Here is a 21,120-nt window from a genome sequence, read left to right as displayed (position 1 = left end):
CCCTTTACACTAACCTTAAATCCTCAAAGACATGAAGTCCAATGTCATCCTCTAAACACCCACAGGTAATGTCATCGTTTTCAACCTCTTTATTTGTTTCCAGTTCGTTTCGTAAGATGTCCTTGTAAACGGAAAACTGACCATCTTCCCAACCATCGCTGTACAGTTTTGTCAAAAGTGGTTCAATGTCTTGCTTTTTTCACTGATAATGGATGTACTAGGGCAAGCTGCTGCAAAAAAAAATTCTATAAAAATCCTCAAAGAAGCCCACTCACGTTTGTTCAGCTGAAGAGGTTTCTCATCTTCAATTTCGAATCTGAAATTTTCCAGTGTCTTGACGTTTACTACTTTCATTGCCCTCTTTTATGTTTGTGATTCATTCTTCTTCCTTTGTGATGATTCTTGTATGTTTCTGACTAATCATATATTTTAAATGTTAAATAAATATCTGGAACAACGATTTAGTCTTTTTAAAGAACTTAATCATCACTCAGTTTCTGAACCTTGCCAACAGCTTCATATTCTTGGTAATATTTTTCTCTGGTTACTATTGTCAGTTTGTTTCACAATATTCCACTCTTCGAAACCTCCGCGAACAATAAACTATGCCTTCTTACGGGAAACATTAATATTGTTTCAATTAAATCATTATCGTAGTGCCTAAATAATACATAAAGGCGTGAACAATAATATTGTTTTTGTTTTGGGCATAACTTCCACCACAGAAAAGGCATAACCGGTTTTCATAACCTATAATTGGCAAGGTTTACCGATTACAAGTTATGAAGAACGATAGAAGAAGTCTCTGTAGCTTCTCGACCAGCTTAGATTTCAGTCCATGTTTAAAACACAGGATTTATTGATGGGAATCAGAACACATAGTATATAGAAATTTATCTTGCCTCAAATAATATGCTTCTTGATGTGCATTATGAGGATGTCACGTGATATCTCAACAACCCTGCTATTGGTTGGTTGAGCATGTACATCTAAGCTTCAAACCACTGATGAAAGTGTGCCCTTCTGCTCCAAACCACATTTTTGCAGCTGGCAAAATGTTAGCTGAAGTATTCTTCTGAATGAAATTGTGTCGATATAGATGCAGACGAAGAATAATATCCAACTAAAATCTCAATTTGAAAATTTTGGTGAGATGTACCCTTTTACACAACACCTCAAATTTAATATGAAACGAAATTGAAGTTTTCTCGTATAAAGTATTCTAAATGCCATTTTATGCAAATTTCATTTTTAATGAGATACCTCTCTTCAAATGTATCTTATTCTGAGGACATAGATGAAAAACTGGGTCGTGCTGATTTACCAAGTTCTGGAAATTTACACGAAGTATTATCTCTATCGATTTCGGAAGAAATGAAGAGTTATCATTTCAAACTATTTATGCGCAAAGTCCAGTTTTTTTTTTTGACTTATCAGAAAATTATACACGTGACTTCTGTATGAAATAAATAGATTATACTAAATTGTCTGATTATTACACGCAAAAAATTCTTTCATGCCTCTTACATTGCAGAAAATTAGACTTCCATCTAACCCTAAGAAACTTATATTACATTTCTCGATGTATATTATTATTTGTTTAAGTGAAAACAGTTTTCTTTAAGTGGTGAATCTCCAGAATGTATTCTCATTGCCACATTGTAACAAGAGATTTGCGTTTCAATATAATGTTAATTTGAAACCTAGTTATTAATGTGTATTCAATTCTTTCTAATTGCGCGGCATTTCCCACCGCGCAATGCAATACCTTTGAAATTTATATTATTATTTTTGTTGTAATGTAATTACAAAATTTACCTCACTCTTTGCAGAAACGAGGGACCACAAAATATATTATTAAATTTTTAGCTTTATACGCCATAAAATAACTTTACAAATTTCTATCATTCTTAGGTGCGCGCTATTTCCCCACATTCCCCTATATACACTGGGATGAAATTGGCAAAACATTTTATTGTCATCTGACACAATAACCATTCCTATAAAATTTAATGAAGATGATAACATAATTGCAGTTTCATCCAAACAGAAAAGAAGAGCTGAATAAAATCATGTAAAGAAAAAAATTAAAACTTTTGCAGACAGTTACAAATTCAGTGGAAAACATAGTATTTTACTGTAGTAATGAGTGTTTTTCCTAGCGATAGGATTATTAAATGTAAATATAACGATAAAACTAGTTTAGTATTTTACATATTTAATGATACAGGATCCAGCAACGTATATAATTTTGTTTTCATTAAAAAAAAGCTTTTTTCCCCTTTCTTTTTAATTCCCAAGAGCTTCGTCCATTTCAGAGTGGGCATAGAACTTCAAACGATAAAAATATTATTTATATATTTATTGTAATTAAATTAAATCCTTATTTTAACATCCCACGGTATATCTTTAGGTTGAACGACACGAATGATTAATAGAAATGAACGATTATACTGATATACAATGAAAATGCTTTTAATTGAATATGTTTATTTCGTATGCATTTCAGTATATAAAAATGAATGTGATATTTAAAATAGTCAACTCTTATAACCGAGATATACGAGGAGCAGTCAAAAGTTCCCGGAATTTCATTGTAATTATTTATTTACCACAATATAGGCACACATTCACTTAATTGCCTTCCAAATAGTCTCTTTGAGGACACACACGTTTGTTCCACCGCTCCTGCTGTTGCTGGAAACAAAGCTGAAAGTCCTGGTTTGGTGTGTTCCGAAGCTCAGCTGTCGCGTTAGTTTGGATGTCTTCTACGGTGGCAAAATTTTTGCTTTTGAGGCCCATTTTTATATCTTGGGAAAGAGTCAGAAATTCGTTGATGCTAAATCCAATGAGTAGGGAGGCTGGTAGAGGAGGATTTCTGGCTCAAAATGCTAATCTCTTTTTCAATTCAGTTGGTACTTAGGTTGACATGAACTTTTATAATTTCATTGTGATTAAAATGTGAATTCTAAGGGAGAAAAGGGTTTAAATTCTTCAAAAAGAATATCCTGTAATCCCATAAACGCATTCTTGCTGTGCGAAGAAGGAAAGCAAAGGCTGAAATATGAAGTGCGAGACCGTAAGCCTAGCAAATGCAGATTTTGGGAAAGAATTCATCAGCTAGCTGAATTCAAAGCTGATTTTTTTTCTTTTGTCTGTTGTATAAATCAGTTTCATAAGTTTCCTTGGCATATTTCTAGACATAAATAGATCGTAGTTTATCTAGAAATTGAAGAATGAGGGCTTCTAAGGGGGAAGGGGATCAAAATGTATGGCTAAAATAGTGTATTTTATTTTAGGAGTCCAAGTGAGGAAGATGAAACTTTGTACTTAAACATCCCATTAAAAATTATTGGATACATGTCGCAGCTTTTTCGAAAATTCCGTTTTCAACGGAGGAAGGAGGTTATTTAAGTAGTATTTCAATTTTACGTTTTGTGTTCATAAAATGACAAAAATTAGGAAACAGTTGAAGGGTTTAAAGAATTAATTTTTAAACATAGTTCCTTCGGTCGACCTAGGTTTTTCATTACATTTTGATTGAGATGCATATGATAAAGGGGAAAGAAGATAGGCTATTTTGAAATTTTCACAGAGAATAACGACTGGACCGTGGAGATAGGTTTTCAGACTTCCCAACTATGCTATGCACAAATGCCGGACGTCTTATGAACTATTTTGTCCCTCCTTCCGTCCGTCGACAGGTATCAGAGTAAAAACGGTTAAGAGATATCGAAATGTGGTTTCTTCCAATCGATTCAGCGTCCCAAGAATAGGTTCTATCTCTTCTGTTAACTCTCTTTTCGAACAAGTAGTGGTTCAAATTAGTTATTTCCGTTTTCAAAGTTTATCGTCTTTAAAAAAAAAAAAAAAAAAAACGTAACTGATAGCGAGAACTTTTTTTTTTTTTTTTTTTTTTTTTTACAAACGATTTAACTTCTCAAGACAACTTAACATGACGATCCCGAACACTCTACCAAAATCGGAAGTGGTTCAAATTTAATATTAGTTCCGGTTTCAATGACCCTCAGAGTAAGAATGGTAAGAGGTACCTTCTGTTGAGATTCGATTTACTGCAATCGATTCATTGTCTCAGGAATAATTCCATCTTCTTCATTAACCCTAATTAGCACTTTCCGATTTCAATATTGTCATCATAGAACAAAAATGGTACCTGATAGATAGGGCAAGTCGTTTTAGGACTAGCTCAGGAGAGTAATGCTCCCGGAAGTAGGAACGGAAAACACAGTTCTGATGGGTTGGCGTTATCTATGTCTTGCCACAATGTATTCAAATAGCAGAATTCAGACGCTTGTTGTTGTCGGTCCTCGTGGCCGGGTGGGCTAGCGCTATATGCTAGTAACGAAATTTTTTTTTGGCGTGAGTTCAAACCCGGCCAGAGGAAAGTTTTTTAACATTTTTTTACATTTTTATAACACTTTTTAAATTAAAATAATATGAAAATAATACTCAAAAATGTGATTTACCTACTTTTGTGCAGATAAGTAGTAGTAGTAGGAACGGGTTAGATGCCCCGCAGGGCTCGTTTTGTTGCCCTTGTACTCCATGATATAAGGCTCATTTTGTTCCCCTTGTATTAAATGATATAGATTTTGTGACCAACTTAAAACAACTGACTAGGATAGCGCGTAAAACAGCTGGCTAGAGTAGCGCGCGAAAAAACGTACTTGCGGGAGTATTACTCTCCCGAGCGGGTCGTGTCGTTTTCTGCAATTTATTCAATCTCGAAACAACATATCGTCACAACTCACAACACTACCAAAACAAAAAGTGGTTTAAAATTTTACTACTGTTTCCGGTTTTAATACTGATTTCCATGAAGCAAAACCGGTAAGAGATACCGAAATTTAGCTTTTTTGCAATCGCTTCAGCTTGCTAAGAGTAGATTCTATCTCCTCTCTTAACTATCTATACAATTCGGAAGTGGTACAAATTAACGATTTATCTTTATAGACCAAAAACAGTAAGGCATAGCCAGTGGCGTATTTACGATTTTGTTTCGGGGAGGGCTTTGCTAACTTTCGGGGGGGAGCTTTGCCTGAAAATGTGAAAATTCTGCAAGATATTTAATATACTTTACTATAGTAAGTAAGATTTCGGGGGGGGGGCTTAAGCCCGGAAGCTCCCCCCCTTAAATACACCACTGGGCATAGCGAATAATGGCTTTTTTGTGATGGATTCAGCGTCCGAGGAATAGCTTCTACCTTTGATCCTATAAATGTATTGCAACCAGTAGTTCTAGATGTACTACTTCAAGTTTGAGTATTGAATTCCCATAGTTTGGAAGTTTACTGTTGTTTCACAATATGAAACGAAATTCACATGCCGTAATTTGATCCAGATTTAAAAAAGGCATCCTTTCGATTTGATTGTTTAGTTTAGCGTCCCTTTCAGCAGCGAGGCTATATGAGATGTGGATGTACAGTTTAACGTGAAATCCGCACCACATGAGCTCCCGCCGTGAATCGAACCCAGGTCTCCCACACCATAGGCGCGTACGCTAATCGCTTAGCCACGAAGGAGTTCTTGAATACCTTTCAAATATTTTTCATAAACCTATTCTCCGTGTGCGTAGGCCGAGCATTTCAGCTAAACTCTTTCCAGCCTTAGAACAAAGTAGACATAAACAAAGTGAAATGTATTACTCCGCGGCTCACATGTGCTTCGGCAGCCAGAGACGTGAACAGCAAGATCGTCTGCTAGCTCACTGTCGTCGCATAATTTCTACAATGTTAACGCTATAGCCCTTTGGGGATCCCAAGGTACAATTTGTACCATACGGGGTGTTTCATGGTACATTGCGTTATAACTCTCCTATTTGAGCTTTTTCGTCCGTTTTTTTTTCCAAATCCAGAGGCATTGTAGAAGACCTTACGTATGGTTTCACACCTTCCTGCGTCGAGACATAGGAGGTGATGACGTCATAAGTCTAAAATTTATATTTTCGTGTAATACTTTGGGGGGGTTATGTAAAGTATTTTTGGCGGGCTTATTTTTGCACGTAAAAGATTGAAATTTTGCACAAACATGCTGTCCACCGAGTAGTATTTACCAGATTTTTTTTCAGATTTCTGCGTTAAAACAGGGGGAGATCCAGAGGGTCAAAAAGTTGAAAAAGGGATATTTTTACCCAAAAATCCCGTGTTTCCTCATTTTCCCGCCTTAGATACATGATGGAGACAAGTGAATGGTACCGCCTGAAAGGCAGTTCTATTCTGAAGAGAATGATGTGCGACACATAGCCCTAGGGTAATTAGGGAAGTGTCAGGGAATTTTTACCAAAATATACATCTGTATAGGGGAATTTTGGACATTTTCGGTATTATCTGTATGCGGGCTTATTTTTGCACGTAGAAGATTGAAATTGTGCACAAACATTCAGTCCACCGAGTAGTATCTACGAGATTTTTTACCAGATTTCTGCGTTAAAACAGGAGGGGTACAGTGGGGCTAAACGTTGAAAAAGGGAAATTTTTACCAAAAATCCCTTTCATGGGATTTTCCCGCCTTAGACACATGATGGGGACAAGTGAATTGTACTGCCTGAAAGGCAGTTCTATCCTGAAGAGAATGATGTGCGAAACATGACCCTAGGGTAATTAGGGATGTCTCAGGGAATGTTTAAAAATTTCCCTCTGTATACGGGAATATGGGACATTGTCGGTATATTTTTTTTGGTGGGCTTACTTTTGCACCTGGAAAATTGGAATAGTGCATAAACATTCAGCCCATCGAGTAGTATTTACCAGATTTTTTTCAGATCTCTGCGTTAAAACAGGGCGGTCCAGGGGGGGCTAAAATTTGAAAAAAGGATATTTAGACCCAAAAAATCCCGTTTTTCCTCATTTTTCCGCCTTAGATACATGATGGAGACACGTGAGTCATACCGCCTGAAAGGCAGTTCTAAGCTGAAGAGAATGATGGGCGAAACATGACCCTAGGGTAATTAGGGATGTCTCAGGAATTTTTTTTACCTGAGATCATGGTGTTTTACGATAATTTGTGGCATGGTGGGAATTCCTGATAAAATTTCTCCCGCCCTTGGTATGCAAGATAGAAACTTGAAATTTTTCACACACATTCAGTATACCAAGTACTATTTATCAGATTTTTTTTATATGGCTACGTTCACACAGAGTCGCTCCAGAGGGGCCCAAAGTGCGAGAAAAAATTTTCCCTCCGAAATTTTCCCTTTGACATCATTTTTCTCGCTCCTGGTATATGGTATGAGCATGCAAGCGGTATCATTTGAAAGCCAGCTCTATTCTGAAGAGAATGAGGTATGAACCATGATCCTAGGATAAATAGTGACGATGCAGTAGCTGCTTGACTGAAAGTCTAAAAAATAGCCCAAAAAACCAGGTGCCGGAAAGGGATAGTTGGTTGGTAAATAATTAACGCACTGACACTATATTGGAAATATGTATTTTCTTAAATCCTTATATAAACGAGCTTACCGCAGTTCCTGTATCCTCTTTTGTGTTTTATAACACGAGACGAAAATGGATTATTGTTACATATCGTCGCATTCTGCTATAATTTTAAATGAGTGGGGTAGGCGCGCGAACGCATACGCATGCGCAGTAAATACTATATGTCCAAATACGCGTGAGGTTGAAATAAAGCTACATCTGTTGTAAAACATTATATATATATATATATTGCGCTTATTATCACAAAATGCAGGATAAATTCAGATATCTTTATTTGAAATTATTATTTTGGTAGGGATTATATTGCGGTAGGATACTAGTGCAGTGAGTCCAACAACCAATCACTGGTCATCGACCCACTGGTAGTCAGGTGGGTTTGTTTACGTCTACTTGTTTCTACGGCTGGAAAGAGTATAGTTGAATGTAGTTATTTTCACAAGAAAGTTTTTGTTATATCGTAATTCCCACTACACAGTATACGCTAACCTTTTTTTTTAAAAAAATCTATTCAGGAGTAAAACTTCCATCCATGATCAGTGCTGATGGTTACGGCATACTTTAGGTGAACTCTCACAACGCCTATTATTCAGGATTTCGTATAACGTTGGAAGAAATAGAATACCCATCGGCTGTTTTTGAACTCTCGTAATTAAGAGGGAACCTCCTGCGTCTGTTAAGTTGACTGTAGAACAAAGTTGAAGAGTCGACGGTTGTGTATTTTATCTTGTTACAAATGCCCAAGAAAACTAAAATATTGACATTAACCAGAGGGAGAATTGTCAACAGGGGAATCACTGCTTATGTAAATAGTAATTTTTCTCTCATTTGAGTATCGTTCTCGTCAGTTCAGAACTCTAATTTATACTATGATACGAGGGGAAGTCGAAAAGTAAAGGGACGAGAAAAGGTATATTTATTCTAATGATATAAAACTGATACCGGTACATACATTATTTTTCTACATAATCTCTTGAGAAAGGCAAATCTATTCTAATTATAGAAAACTGAAACACCTATTATTTTTCTACATAATCTCCCTGCATTTCACCATCCTGTTCCCAACATTTCAAAGTTTTTTTGATTCCGTCGGAAAAAAGTTTTTCGGTTGCACCTGAAATCAATTTTGTACTGCATCAATGACTAGCTGATGGTTGACGTTTAAATTTCTTAACTTCTGGTAATGATGAGTATTTCCAAACCATTCTCTACTTTCCGGTTTGTGATGATGTACCCAAGTTGCTGATGATTGCCTGCCCGATCATTCCTCGTCACATAAAGAAGTTCTTCCCTGTTTGAAACGCTCAATCCATTCGTAAATCTTGCTTCGCAATAAAACTGCTGTCACCATACTGAGCTTGCATTCGACAAATAATTTCCGCAGGTTTAACGCCTTCCGCGAACAGAAAGCGAATCACTGCCCTCATTTCCTCCTTGGTGCAGATTGACAATGGAGCTGCCATGTTTAACGGTTTGCTACACTCCAACGACTAACGTGGGAATAACAGTGACACATTGCATAGGAGTGTTGCAGACTACCCTAATTCAGCACTGGATACTAGCAGTGTTACCAAACCCTAGTGCAAGAAATTGCAAGTCCCTTTACTTTTTGACTTTTTCTCGTATATTTCATCATAACTACCTGCCTATCTTGGTCCTCTTAGATGGCATTTTTATCTTTCTATTTGTTAGTCAATCCGTTCCATTGTAAGATTTTAGTCACCTCAATTAATTCAACTAACTGTCTCAGGATCAACTTTCTATGATTGATTTTCATAACACGGTGTATAACTTTGCCATTCATTTGCAGTGATTCTAGCTGGAAGGAGTTTAAAAAATCTGCTCGTCTTGAATTTTTCTATCGCTTGCTATTTTTTTAAAATTCATATCGATAGTAATCCTTTATTTTTCTGAAGGATCTAAAGGTTTTTGTACGTCTTTCATTTTAGACATGACAAACAAAAAGATGCTGTTATTGCTTTCTAAAAATAATTTTAGTCACCATTTACTAATACTAATTCTTATAGCTATGATTCGACTTTTCTTTTAAAAAGTTATTGTTGAAATTAACTTTTCTATAACATAACATCTGCAGCAGCGTCATTTCAGATTTTGTTTGAGGGGGTGGGGTAAGTGTATTTTAATGTTTGTAATAACCTCTGAGGGCTTGAAAATAACGAAGTAGTAATACCAAAGTCATTAAATTTTTGTATTATCAATGAACTAAACTCCATTCTTATCACCAACAGCCGTGTGCACCAACACCAACAGCCGTGTGCACCAACGAAGTTTAAACGAGCGTTTACTCAAACGCGTTCAATATTAAACTTTCAAGTTTAAACGTAATTCCAGGATTAAGTGAATTTCGATCAATTTGTAAAATCTACTCTGATTGATTGTCGTCTTTTGTCTCTAATCTTCGTTTAACAAAGTAACAAATTAAAAATTCTTACCGCGTGCTGGTCTTTTCGACTTTCGAGATTGTGTGCCTAAAGTTAGGAGTAGGCTAATTTCAGTGATCGTAATTATGATGGAAAAATAATGAAACCACGAGCAAAAATTTTTTTTTCCGAACACGAGAAATGTATTGTAATTTCATTAGTGGAAAAATATAAAGGCATTATTGAATGTAAACACACTGACCTGGATCAACGAAGTTTAAACCCCGAAATTCAGCCGTTCAAGCTAAAACGAAGAGTTTATCCACCATTTTACCGAGACATAACCTTGAATGTTGTTGGTGCAACAGATATTTTCGCCGAGGTTGGTTATGACCCTCGTTCAACAGTTGAACTTCATTGGTGCACACGGCCACAAATGTGTCTAAAGGATTGTTAAATCCATAACTAATTTTCTTTAATTGAATCTCTAGGAAAGCTATGAAGAATTTTTATCGCGTCCCCAACCGAAGGTCCAGGTTTCCGACGGGATTGCTACCCTTCTTATGGATGGTCCTGATGATATGCGTAGATTCAACGTTGACTACATATTTAAACACACACATTACATTATATCAATTTTGAATCGGGTTTGTATCATTTGGTGGGTTTCTAACAACACAAATTATTACCTTGGGTGCTTGAAATCAACTTGAATAAATTTAACTGTGGGGGTTAACACACGAGAGCGCAGTAACCCAATAACGTGCTTGGGACTATTTTGTATGTATTCTGTTTTTAAATATAATGGATTTGATTGTGTTGTATGACGAGAGATGCGTTCGTTCCAGAGTGGTTCACCAAAGTGGTTTCAGAGCCCAGTTTTAATGTACTCATCTGGCAACCCTTAGCTTATGAGTCGATTTTGAGTAAATCTTCACGATTATGATATATTCGTAAAATAAACCAGCAAGAACACCATGGAAAATAACACGAAAATTAAGTCTTGGCAAACTACACTGTGGCAAACTGCATAATTCTTACGGCAGTGGACTATTCACTCTAACCAAAATCTGAAACGACCCACTGGCGCAAATCCCGGTCGAGATGAGGGAGACATGTCCCCTCCAATCTTGGAACTAGGGGAGGACTGTCCCCCAATAATCCCATTTGAAATGTGTTTTTCTTTGGGGGGGGGGAATGTGATGATTTGTATGGTGATTGCACAAAGTAAAGTGATATGAAATTGATATTCCCCAGAATAATCCTCAAATCTGCCCGCCTCCCAATGATGAAGACAACTCTGCTTCCCTGATCCTCCACAGCATTGTTTTTCAACTTCATAAATATTTTTAACTTGCTATAAAAAAAAAAATAGTGCGGTCTTACCCGTTCCCTCTAATGTCGAAGAGAGATTTGCGTCACTGAACGATGCTATTGGTTTCACTATATAATAAAACAAAATATTAATTAAAATAAAATGTGCTTTCTTTGGAACATTCAATTTTTTGAAGGTCTCAATTATTGCGCACGCACAGAATTTCGGAGACGAAAAAATTTTCCCTTTGTGGATTCGTGCCTGACATAGTCAGCAATAGTTAGCTCACACTACACGCAGCGGTTGAGTAATTGTTCCCAATATCTTGTGGACAAATACAGGGAGAGCGTTCTGACGCAAATGATAGATGATACAACCTCCAAACGAGAATATAATTAATTTATCTACAACCCTTTGCAACAAATGATCCTTCTCTTGTTTGACGTTAAAGTACGTACAATGCTTGTTGTAACATACGAGTAACAAGAATTAAAATTTAATATGTTGTTTCTGTGATTATACGTATGCAGTGTAGATTGCATTCTAACGCCTTCCTATAGCTACATGACAAAGGATCAAAATCAAACAATTTGTATGTCATACACGTTAACAAAATACAATGCATGTTACACAGACAAACAGAAACCCAGAGAGACAATATTGAATGATCCTACCTCAAGCTTTTGTGTGTGTGTACACGCAAAATAAATCTAATTTGTGAGTTCGTTACTGAAATATATATTCACGTTTTTCTGTTTTTTTTGAAAGCATTCTATTAAAGCTAATACATGCACTGTATTTTATAATGTTTGTACAATATTTTTCGATGACGGAGTTTACACTGGATAACAGATAAGCCTAGATAGTGTTTGGCAGGGAAACCTAACGATTTTTGAAATCACAGCAGAAGGTTATAAATTTTATAAATTGTTTCACCTCTTTAGGCTAAAAGTGCTAGTATCTAACTATTTCCGTGCAAATCATTTGGAAGAGTATTGTCCCTTGAAATGCTACATATGCAGTGCACGTTGCATTATTTGTACACTGCTTCAGATGAGAAGAGACTTAAATACCCCTATTTGAGAAGAACATCCCATTAAGAGTATAAAAGAAAGGCAGGATTGTCAATGAATTTAAGAACTGTTTATTATTTTATATGGATGTAACCTGCAATATTAGGAAGAGTGGTTGTCCAAGTTTGAGCTACGTTGATCATAGTGCTTTGATGTGTGCTTAGGGTTGTCAACTTTTAAAAATGAAAATACCGAACATCCTCCTGGAGTACTATATCCTTAAGATTGTGACATCGTCGACCGTAAAAAATGTGATCAACCTAAAAGTGGTTACTTCACATAAAATTAAGCGATTCGCAGTTTGAATTTAATAATTTTAGTTACTTTTGAAGCATTTGTTAAACTTACTTATTCCAGTTTTTGTTGAGTCGGCACATGTAATTTTTGTAGTCTACAATCAATAATACATTGAATTTAAAACAGAAAAGGAAATATAATTGGTAATATATTATGGCATGCACAAAATATACTTGAAAAATAAGTTTTACCAGCTTCACTCGGGCTAGTAATATCTCATAATGCCTACAATCTTTTACTGGATCTGTATGCAGTAATATTTAATTGGGAGATGTAACTGAGGATGGAGCAGTGCTAGCTGAGCTCTTGAAAATGTACTGTTGTTGACCTTTAGCAGTTTTGATAAGTCCAGTAAATTTTCCTGCCTTCAATTCTTCAGCAAATTCCGCGCACTACAGCTCGATATCAAAGCGAATTATAAGCTCTGCTTTAACCATATTCATCGACAAATGATTCCTTTCATTACTCCAAAATAATCTGAATAGAATAGAGAATAGGGCTAGTAAAAGGAAAAATACGGGACATTTAAGGTCTGGTTTTGATGTCATACTGGATACAGGACAAGGAGGTCAAAAGCCGAACTGTCCGGTAGCATACCGGATGGTTGGCAACCCTATATGTACTTCGTGCTCATTTGCATGCATCCATACGGTGATCATAGTCTTGCTATAACCGACTAAAAATGTCCGATATTATAGCCAACAGCACACATGTTTCCCGACCAGAGGGAGTCTGAACGATATGGCGTGCTAAGTATCTTTCATTAATAATAATAAAACAAATTATCATATGACTTCAAATCTGGCGAATAGGATATTCATGGGATAAGGTTGTCATACTCACCTGTAGTATCTCAGTCCCACATTATTGTGGAAATGAGGATTGGACCTACAGGTCTCGGACGGCCGAAAACGCACCTCATAGTAGCTAATGATGACAGTTATAGCCAGTGGCGTATTTACGATTTTGTTTCGGGAGGGGCTTTGCTAACTTTCGGGGGGGGGGGGGCTTTGCTTGGAAATTTGCAAATTCTGCAAGATATTTCATTTACTTTACTATACTAAGTAAGATTTCGGGAGGGGGCTTAAGTCAGGAAGCCACCCCCTAAATACGCCACTGGTTATAGCCATTACGAGCCGGTCTAGCTCTACTATATGTGCAACATGTGCATTTGCATGGGGCGACAAGTTTCGAGAGATGGCAAAGTCTGTCATAACTATGTTATTTGAAATAAATATTTCTTATTGGAAACAGACTTCACGATGATGGTAGTTAAATTTACTAAGCTGACCTATGTATTTGAATACTATATTCATAAATCATGTTTAGGTCACATGGACAGTGCTAAAGTAAATGATCAAACAAATCCCAGCATGAATTGCTTGATTGTTGTCAAATACAAGAACTCAATTCTCGAACAGTGGCGAACACTCGTCCCAAATTACCTGTACACTTAGTTAGTTATCACAGTTTTGGTATGAAAACTACTCTTGGCTTTGTTACAAACAAGTTCCTTATTATTGAAGGTGGAAACAATTTTTGTTTAGTTTTCAATTTTAACAGATGTAGAATGAAAATCATGAAATAAAGGTAAAAGAGCTATAGCATTCGCGCCGAGTTGTGAAACTTGACCTCGATCTACCAATTTCACTACCCAACAGAACGCGAGGATGTGTTCCGGTTGTCTTGTCAGTGTCGTCTCTCGCGTTACACGGAAGACACCTCCCAAGAGTACAGTGTTGTCGGATTGGCGTCAAGTTCTGTTTTGTTAATTTTTTTGTTACGTTATATTTTCGTCGTTACTGTTTGTGTTATTGTTACTGTTTTACTATAATTGATACAGTAGCTATTGTTGTGCAGTGTTATTATTGGTAATTTTTAAATGCTTTTTTAAATACTCATTTTTCAAAGTCTGAAAACAATGTTGGTGAAATCCAGCTGTTTGACATTTTCTCAAATGCGCGTTCGGGAAGCGGCTCCACGAATTATACCGAAGTTTTCCGATGCATCCGAGCTCAAGCAAAATATTTCTATGATTGGTTTAGAGCCGAAGCTTCACGACTCAGCGCGAGTACTATAGTTGCACTGGAATTGCAAACTGATATATTGATATGAGATTAAAGCTCGATATGAATTCTACAAAAATGATTACCATCTTTTTTTGCAGGTGTATCTTTCACTAACATAATGGATTATTATTTAAATTTTAAAAAAGACACAACGATATTGTATTTGTAGTGTTTAGGCCTAGGCCTTTCTGAGTGCGAGTGTATTTTCCTTTCCCTTCGTTGTTCATGATAGGGTAGCATACTTAAAATCATAGCTTTTAAGATTTGTTCTTTCCGGAGAACGGGGGCAGCGAAGTGCCTAGGGCCCACACTGATTACGAGTCCCCACAATTCGTTCCTTTAAGAATATCTTGCATATGCAACATATGCATTATAAGGCAAGAATGTGAAATATTTCAGCTAGTCTGGTAGATAAAAACTGATCATGTGACCAAAGATTACTTAAACTGCAGCGTACCTCGGAGTGGAGTTAGAAAACACCAACTACTGGAAACGAGATCATATATGGCAGGATCCGGTGGCGCGGTCCTGTACAGTACTGTAATACAGCTTTCTTGGGAGGCAAGATACTGTAGTGGGAACGGCCTATGTTGAAGCTGATCTTACATAATGATCCGAGCATCCACGAACTGAACCGATTCAAGTCCCGGTCGTAGTTCTGACCCCGATTTAATACTAAATCTCGTTTCCGATAATCTTAGTGTTGCACAAGGACGCACAACACAACAGAAACTCAAAGAGCAAATTTAACATCATGTTCTGCAGAACATTAAGTGCCTTCCTTGTCTTTACTCATGTTAGAGTGATCAAGTGGATCTTCGACCGAGCGATTTCTAGTTGGAGCGTTTCGAAGTTATAGAAAAACAAACAAATATGACGAATGTATTACTGCAGGAGATTTATTTCAGTGTCGACAAGTGATAACTATACATGACTTTATAAGGAAGGGGAGGAGTCACCTTCTTTACCAGCATTGAGATGGAAGCTATAATTTTAATGAGATCGGTATCGCTACTCAGATTTTTTTCTGGAACACTTCTACCAGGAATCTTATCTCGAATCCATTATGTAACCAGGGGCGTAAATAAGGGCTCCGCAGACCCCGCATTGCGGGGAGGCCTCAAGCCATCAGGGGCCCCAAATTGTGATGTGGGACGGAGAGAAGGGGACCCCACTCCACATTATCTGCGGAAGGGCCCCCAAATCTTTAGTTACGTCACTGTATGTAACAATACAAAGGCAAACGTATGTATAGTAACGCGTAGTTGCAGCGGTCTTCTGTGAAATTGCGCTCTCACGAGTCACGATTGTCTAAAATCTAACTTTCAGAGTTAGAGATTATCATGTTCAAGAGTTTTCAACTGAATATGTTCGATAGAGCTAAATTTTAAAGGTTGGGAAGAGCATATGAAAGCAAGGCTAATAATTTACGCTTTAGAACGATACTAGCATAGCACTGTAGTATAAACAAATGTGAGCGAATTGGATATTAATGAGACTTGCCTCTTGAAACATAGAAGAAACTAAGCAATGAAAATAATAATAATAATAAAAAAAGAAATGATTTTGAATAGCTTCAACTAGATCAATAAAATCTGAATAGAACATTAGAAGCTGCACATAGGACCACTGTGTGCATCTCCTCATCGATGACTATGTCAGATGGTGTTCATGTGGAAGGGTAGTCGTAGGCTGTAACGTTTTATTTTATATAATAGCCCTCAGTTCGTTACATTAAAATTATGAGAATATTTCAAAAATAGTGCAGATAGCGCTACCAATTATTTAAATGATAACACAAAAAATCGAATTTATTTGAATTACTGTATTTTTCAGGATTTTCTGTATTTAACATATTTCTATAAAACGAACTTACATACATCCACTATGGCTTCCTCAAATACTATCCATGGGTGTTGTTAGCAAGGGGGAGGTTCGAGGGACGCGTCCCCCAGATTTTAATCAAATATGTTTAAAGAAGCTATACTACTTTGTATATGTAACATAACTTTTGTCGGAAAGAGTTTTGATTTTGATTCATCCGAGTCCTCCAGATTTAAGAAGCTGACGACGCCAGTGCACTCTCTAAAGAACTATCCAGAAAGAACAAGTTTCAACATGTTTGACCACAAAAGAAGGAAATGATATCATACGATATAGACCATAGGAAATGATATCATAAGATACGGACCATTATCGATAATAACATATACATATTTTTTACAATTTATCGTTACAAGTCGAGTGTATCACTAGGTACACTAGTCACTAGATTCACTAGGCTATATCACACCAACTGTTCTTTTAAACACTTTTACGCAGTTCCATTAATCACTAGGAGAATTTGCTTGCTAAAATGAATACAGGACCTGAAAATCGGGTGGTACCCGCTAAAATCGGGTAATATGGCAACCCTAACATAGATTTATCCTACCAACACTATAAAAGTGAAATCTTTTACGTTTTACGTCCCATGGTTATGCCGGCTAGTCTAAAGGAGACGATGATGATGAAAGGGTGGAATGAAGAAAATGGGAGGAAACATGAGAACCCCGAAAAACTCACGTACACGATGTTTGTCCACCACAAAGTTCATTTGCAACACTACAACCGAGAGGGAATATGCCAGAATTTAACACTTTAAAAAATGAAGGCAAAAGGGTAATAGTATAAATTTGCACCACCACATACACTAGTGTATACGGATGGGCGGAACTTGAACTACAGCCACCTCAACTCCGCAGTGAGTTCTGAATTATTTCTACAATCAAAGTTTGGGAATAAGCGTAGAGGTGCAGGTCCAAAAGATTTGTTTCTTACCTATTCACCATTCGCAAGAAACAGAAACATTGAAACTTGATTTTACAAAAGTCCTGAAATGGCCGCGGAGCACTCACCTCCGGCGCATGGGGTCTCTGGTTCAATCCCAGCTCCGGCCAAGTGGGTTTTGTGGTGGACCAACACCAGTGCACGAGTTTTCTCAGCTCTCCTGTTTCTTCCCATTTAGGTAATTTCCCATTATCATCTGTCTAATTATCACCGTCTTCCTTAGCTTTCGTGTACATAATCGTGGGACGTTTAACTAAAACAATCCTGAAACGATATGAGGGGTCTAGTATCAAAACCTACCATATCCATTTTTCACTTCCACTACCATATCCTGCGTATATTGTCTTAAAAAGCGTTATTATTGCTCAGTGCTCGATTTAGTGCTTGCGAACATGTTTGTAGACAACAATGAACACATTTCATTGTTGAAAGAACAAAAAGTCGTTTGTAAGAATATAGCTACATGTTTCTCTCATTGTTTCAAAAAGTGAAAAATGGACATGGTAGGTTTTGGTACTAAACCCCTCATATGTTCTCTTTGCTTGAGCCCATTTCTCTCCATTGCTGGTATTCTGTGAACGCTACTAGTGAATCGCATTATATGCTTGGTTTCTTAGGGTTTTGTCTTCCGTCTTATCCCACTTTTCATTCCACTAATTACTTCTTTATCATCCCGTTTCATTTAGCACATATCCTCAGGAACATTGAAACCGTAACTTCTTTTTAATACCGTATAAAATGTTGTTATGAAACTATCAATACCATGGTTGGTTTCGCATTTATCAATAGTGGAAATACTATTTACTGCTTCTTACTTCCTTCACGATGCTATGAGCAAGGAAAAATATCCTCCTCTCCACGGTCCGCACACAAAGGAAGATTTCTAATTTGCCAGACTTATAGTTTTGAGAGAAATACAATACAAAATATTGCTAGGCAAAGGTTTTTATTTTCATGTTCTTAACAATTGATTTCACAATAGTATATGAGATAATATCTTCAATTTGAAAATTGTATTATTATTTTTTTCTTCTATAAATAGAATAATATGAAATAAAATAAACAAAAAACTTACCTAACAACATGATAACGACATCGTCCTGAGCATATTCTCTTATCTCGGCAAGCCACGCTCTGATGTTGTCGAAGCTGGTTTTATTTGTGACATCATACAGGAGCAGCAGAGCTGGAAAACAAAAGAAGTACAACGAGAATGTTAGGATTTTTTTTTTTTTTTTTTTTTTTAAGTTGGGAAGCTCTTTTATTCCTCTAGTCAAGAGTTCTGTGTTACATTAAAAAAAAAAGTACCTACGTACAATACAACAGAAAATGAGAAAAAATTCTGCCTGAAATAATACTGGGTGGACAAGCTATTATTATTCCAATGAATCGTAGTCACGAATCATTTCGTTGAAGGATTCGGGAAGAAAAAATGTAAAGGAAAATGAACAGATACATATATAGATAGAACAAAAATAGCTACTTTTTTTCCTCAGGAACAGGGTCGGTGCATGAATGGGGATTTATTCGGATATTTCCGCCCCTGTAATAATGTATAGTTCTGAAACCAATAATTACAATATGAATTCACACTATTTTTTTTTTTTTTTTTTTTTGTACTCTGATACAGAGTTCATTAAGTTCCTTTAAGAAAATTTCCCTTGCTTGATACAAAATTTTCCCTTTTTAAAATCAAATTTTCCCTAGTTGGTTGAGTGTGCAATTCCTATGATATATTTTGTCGATTGAAAAATAAGAAACATCGAAGAAACTATAAATTCTTCAATAAGTGAAAATGTGCGTTGATAATAATATGAATTGCGTTTTAAATACGTATATTGTGAATTGATTTTTTTTTTTTGAATTGAAGAAAATGTTAAGAAACACTATGCTATGAATTGCATTTTACGTAAGTATATTGTGAATTGATTGTTTTTTTGAAGTGATGAAAATGTTAAGAAACACTGCAGTGTGGTTTTTGGTCAAATCATACATTAAATAAATCAAGTTAGATCAAGTTTAGGAGAGATCTCGAGCCATTTTTTCTCAGATGGCAAGTCCAAAAATATAATTTATTCTTTTAAATTTAAGATTTCAAAATTTAAAATTATTCGTTTAATTTTAAAATTGTTTTATTTTAATTAGCTTTCACAGACCACTTTGTCTATGTTACTATATACTAGCTTTTCAAAACCATTTCAAAATAAAGCAAATAATCCCTTTTTGCTTGTATTAAATCGCGGAAAATAACACCGATTTTGGGAAAAAAATAACACCGAATTCAGGGATAAAATGAAAAGTTCACGTCCCTAGATTACGCATATGATACTCTAAGAAGGCGATGGTGACAAAAATAATAACTAGTACACACTCTCATTGTCAGTTATTAGATATTTATTATAGTCAAGCGAGGCGATGGTGATAAAAATAACAACTAATACACATTCTCGCTGTCAGTTATTAGATATTCATGATATCCTAGGAAGGCGATGGTGATAAAAATAACCAATAATATATACTCTTACTGTCAATTATTAGATATTTATAATAACCTAGGAAGGCGATGGTGATAAAAATAACAATTAATACACACTCTCACTGTCAGTTATTGGTGTTGGTGTTGGTGTTGAAGTAACACCTTAAGAGCGGTAGAAAAATTGAGTCGCTTTAACAACATTTTTTGCTGTGATTTGAGTATGTCAAGGAATTTTCTCTTGCTGATATTTGCTTGGCACAAAACTTTAGCTATTTTTTTTTAATCCAATAGTTTAGAAGTTACAAGGGTATTTCAAGATAAATGGCTTACTCTATGTATATATATTAGTTTATATTGTGCAGTCGCCCCTTGTCGGTCTGAGAGCTCAGATAATGTACTCATAAATGACGTGATTGGGGATGACAGAACCGACAAGTTGCGCCCAGGATTTGCAAATATACAACTTAACAAAACATGAGGTACGGGATCCAACCTGGGTTGCATTTAAATGAAATCCAACACGTACAAAAGAAACAGACTGTGATGTTAAAGGGGGTGAAAAGGGGCAAGAAGGGAGTAACTTTTGGGATAGGTTAATCTACTCGCACTTACTTGCAGGTCTGATCGTTGTCCTCTCCACGATTCCTCCTACAGGCCGACGTCCGTCCATCCCTCTGTTTGGCTGGCTGGTCGTTCAAGTAACCAGGGTTAAGAGTCGGCGAAACCCGGACTGAGTAACCAACTTCACGAAGACCGCAACTTTAGATAAACTTAAAACTTCTTCTTAAAAAGTAATACATCGTCGTTGAATCAAAGGTGCTCTCTAAGACAGAGCAAGGTTATTAATCGTAAATTTCAAATGAAGCTAGCGGTCTACATTCTAACTCGTCTCTCGCTCCATGTCGATTGTCCCTTCCAATAGTCTCTCCATCGAATTTGTATGACGTTCTTTCCGGGTTCATGCCCTGGGTTATTCACTCTGATTTGCGTCTCGATGAAAAAAGTGCATGCTCGTAGATTAACCAAGGTAAGGTGATGATAGGAATGCTGACGGGGAAGCAATCTGTTATTTTATTAATTGAAAAATTACAACGTAAGAAATGAATGACAGACAGCAAAGGCAAATGAACTTAGAAAAAAAAAAAGTCGATAGGTAATTTAACTTGAAACGAATGATGATGCTTTTGACTGAAATGTTCTTTTAAAATAAAATGTCCCATTGTTCAAAA

General features: G+C 36.4%; 1 protein-coding gene across 1 annotated transcript in view; it reads right to left on the bottom strand.

Moving 5' to 3' along the window:
- Positions 1–21,120, bottom strand: part of LOC145680523 (ras-related protein Rab-37-like) — a 285,842-nt gene that overhangs the window by 24,140 nt on the left and 240,582 nt on the right. The window contains exon 5 of the mRNA XM_081751130.1: positions 18,491–18,601. Within this exon, the coding sequence (XP_081607256.1) occupies positions 18,491–18,601 (111 nt within the window). The remainder of the gene's footprint in view (positions 1–18,490; positions 18,602–21,120) is intronic.

Source organism: Thermobia domestica, chromosome 3 (genome assembly GCF_964235325.1).
Source record: "Thermobia domestica chromosome 3, izTheDome1.hap1.1, whole genome shotgun sequence".
NCBI classification, from domain to species: domain Eukaryota; kingdom Metazoa; phylum Arthropoda; class Insecta; order Zygentoma; family Lepismatidae; genus Thermobia; species Thermobia domestica.
This window is presented reverse-complemented; position numbering and strand designations above follow the sequence as displayed.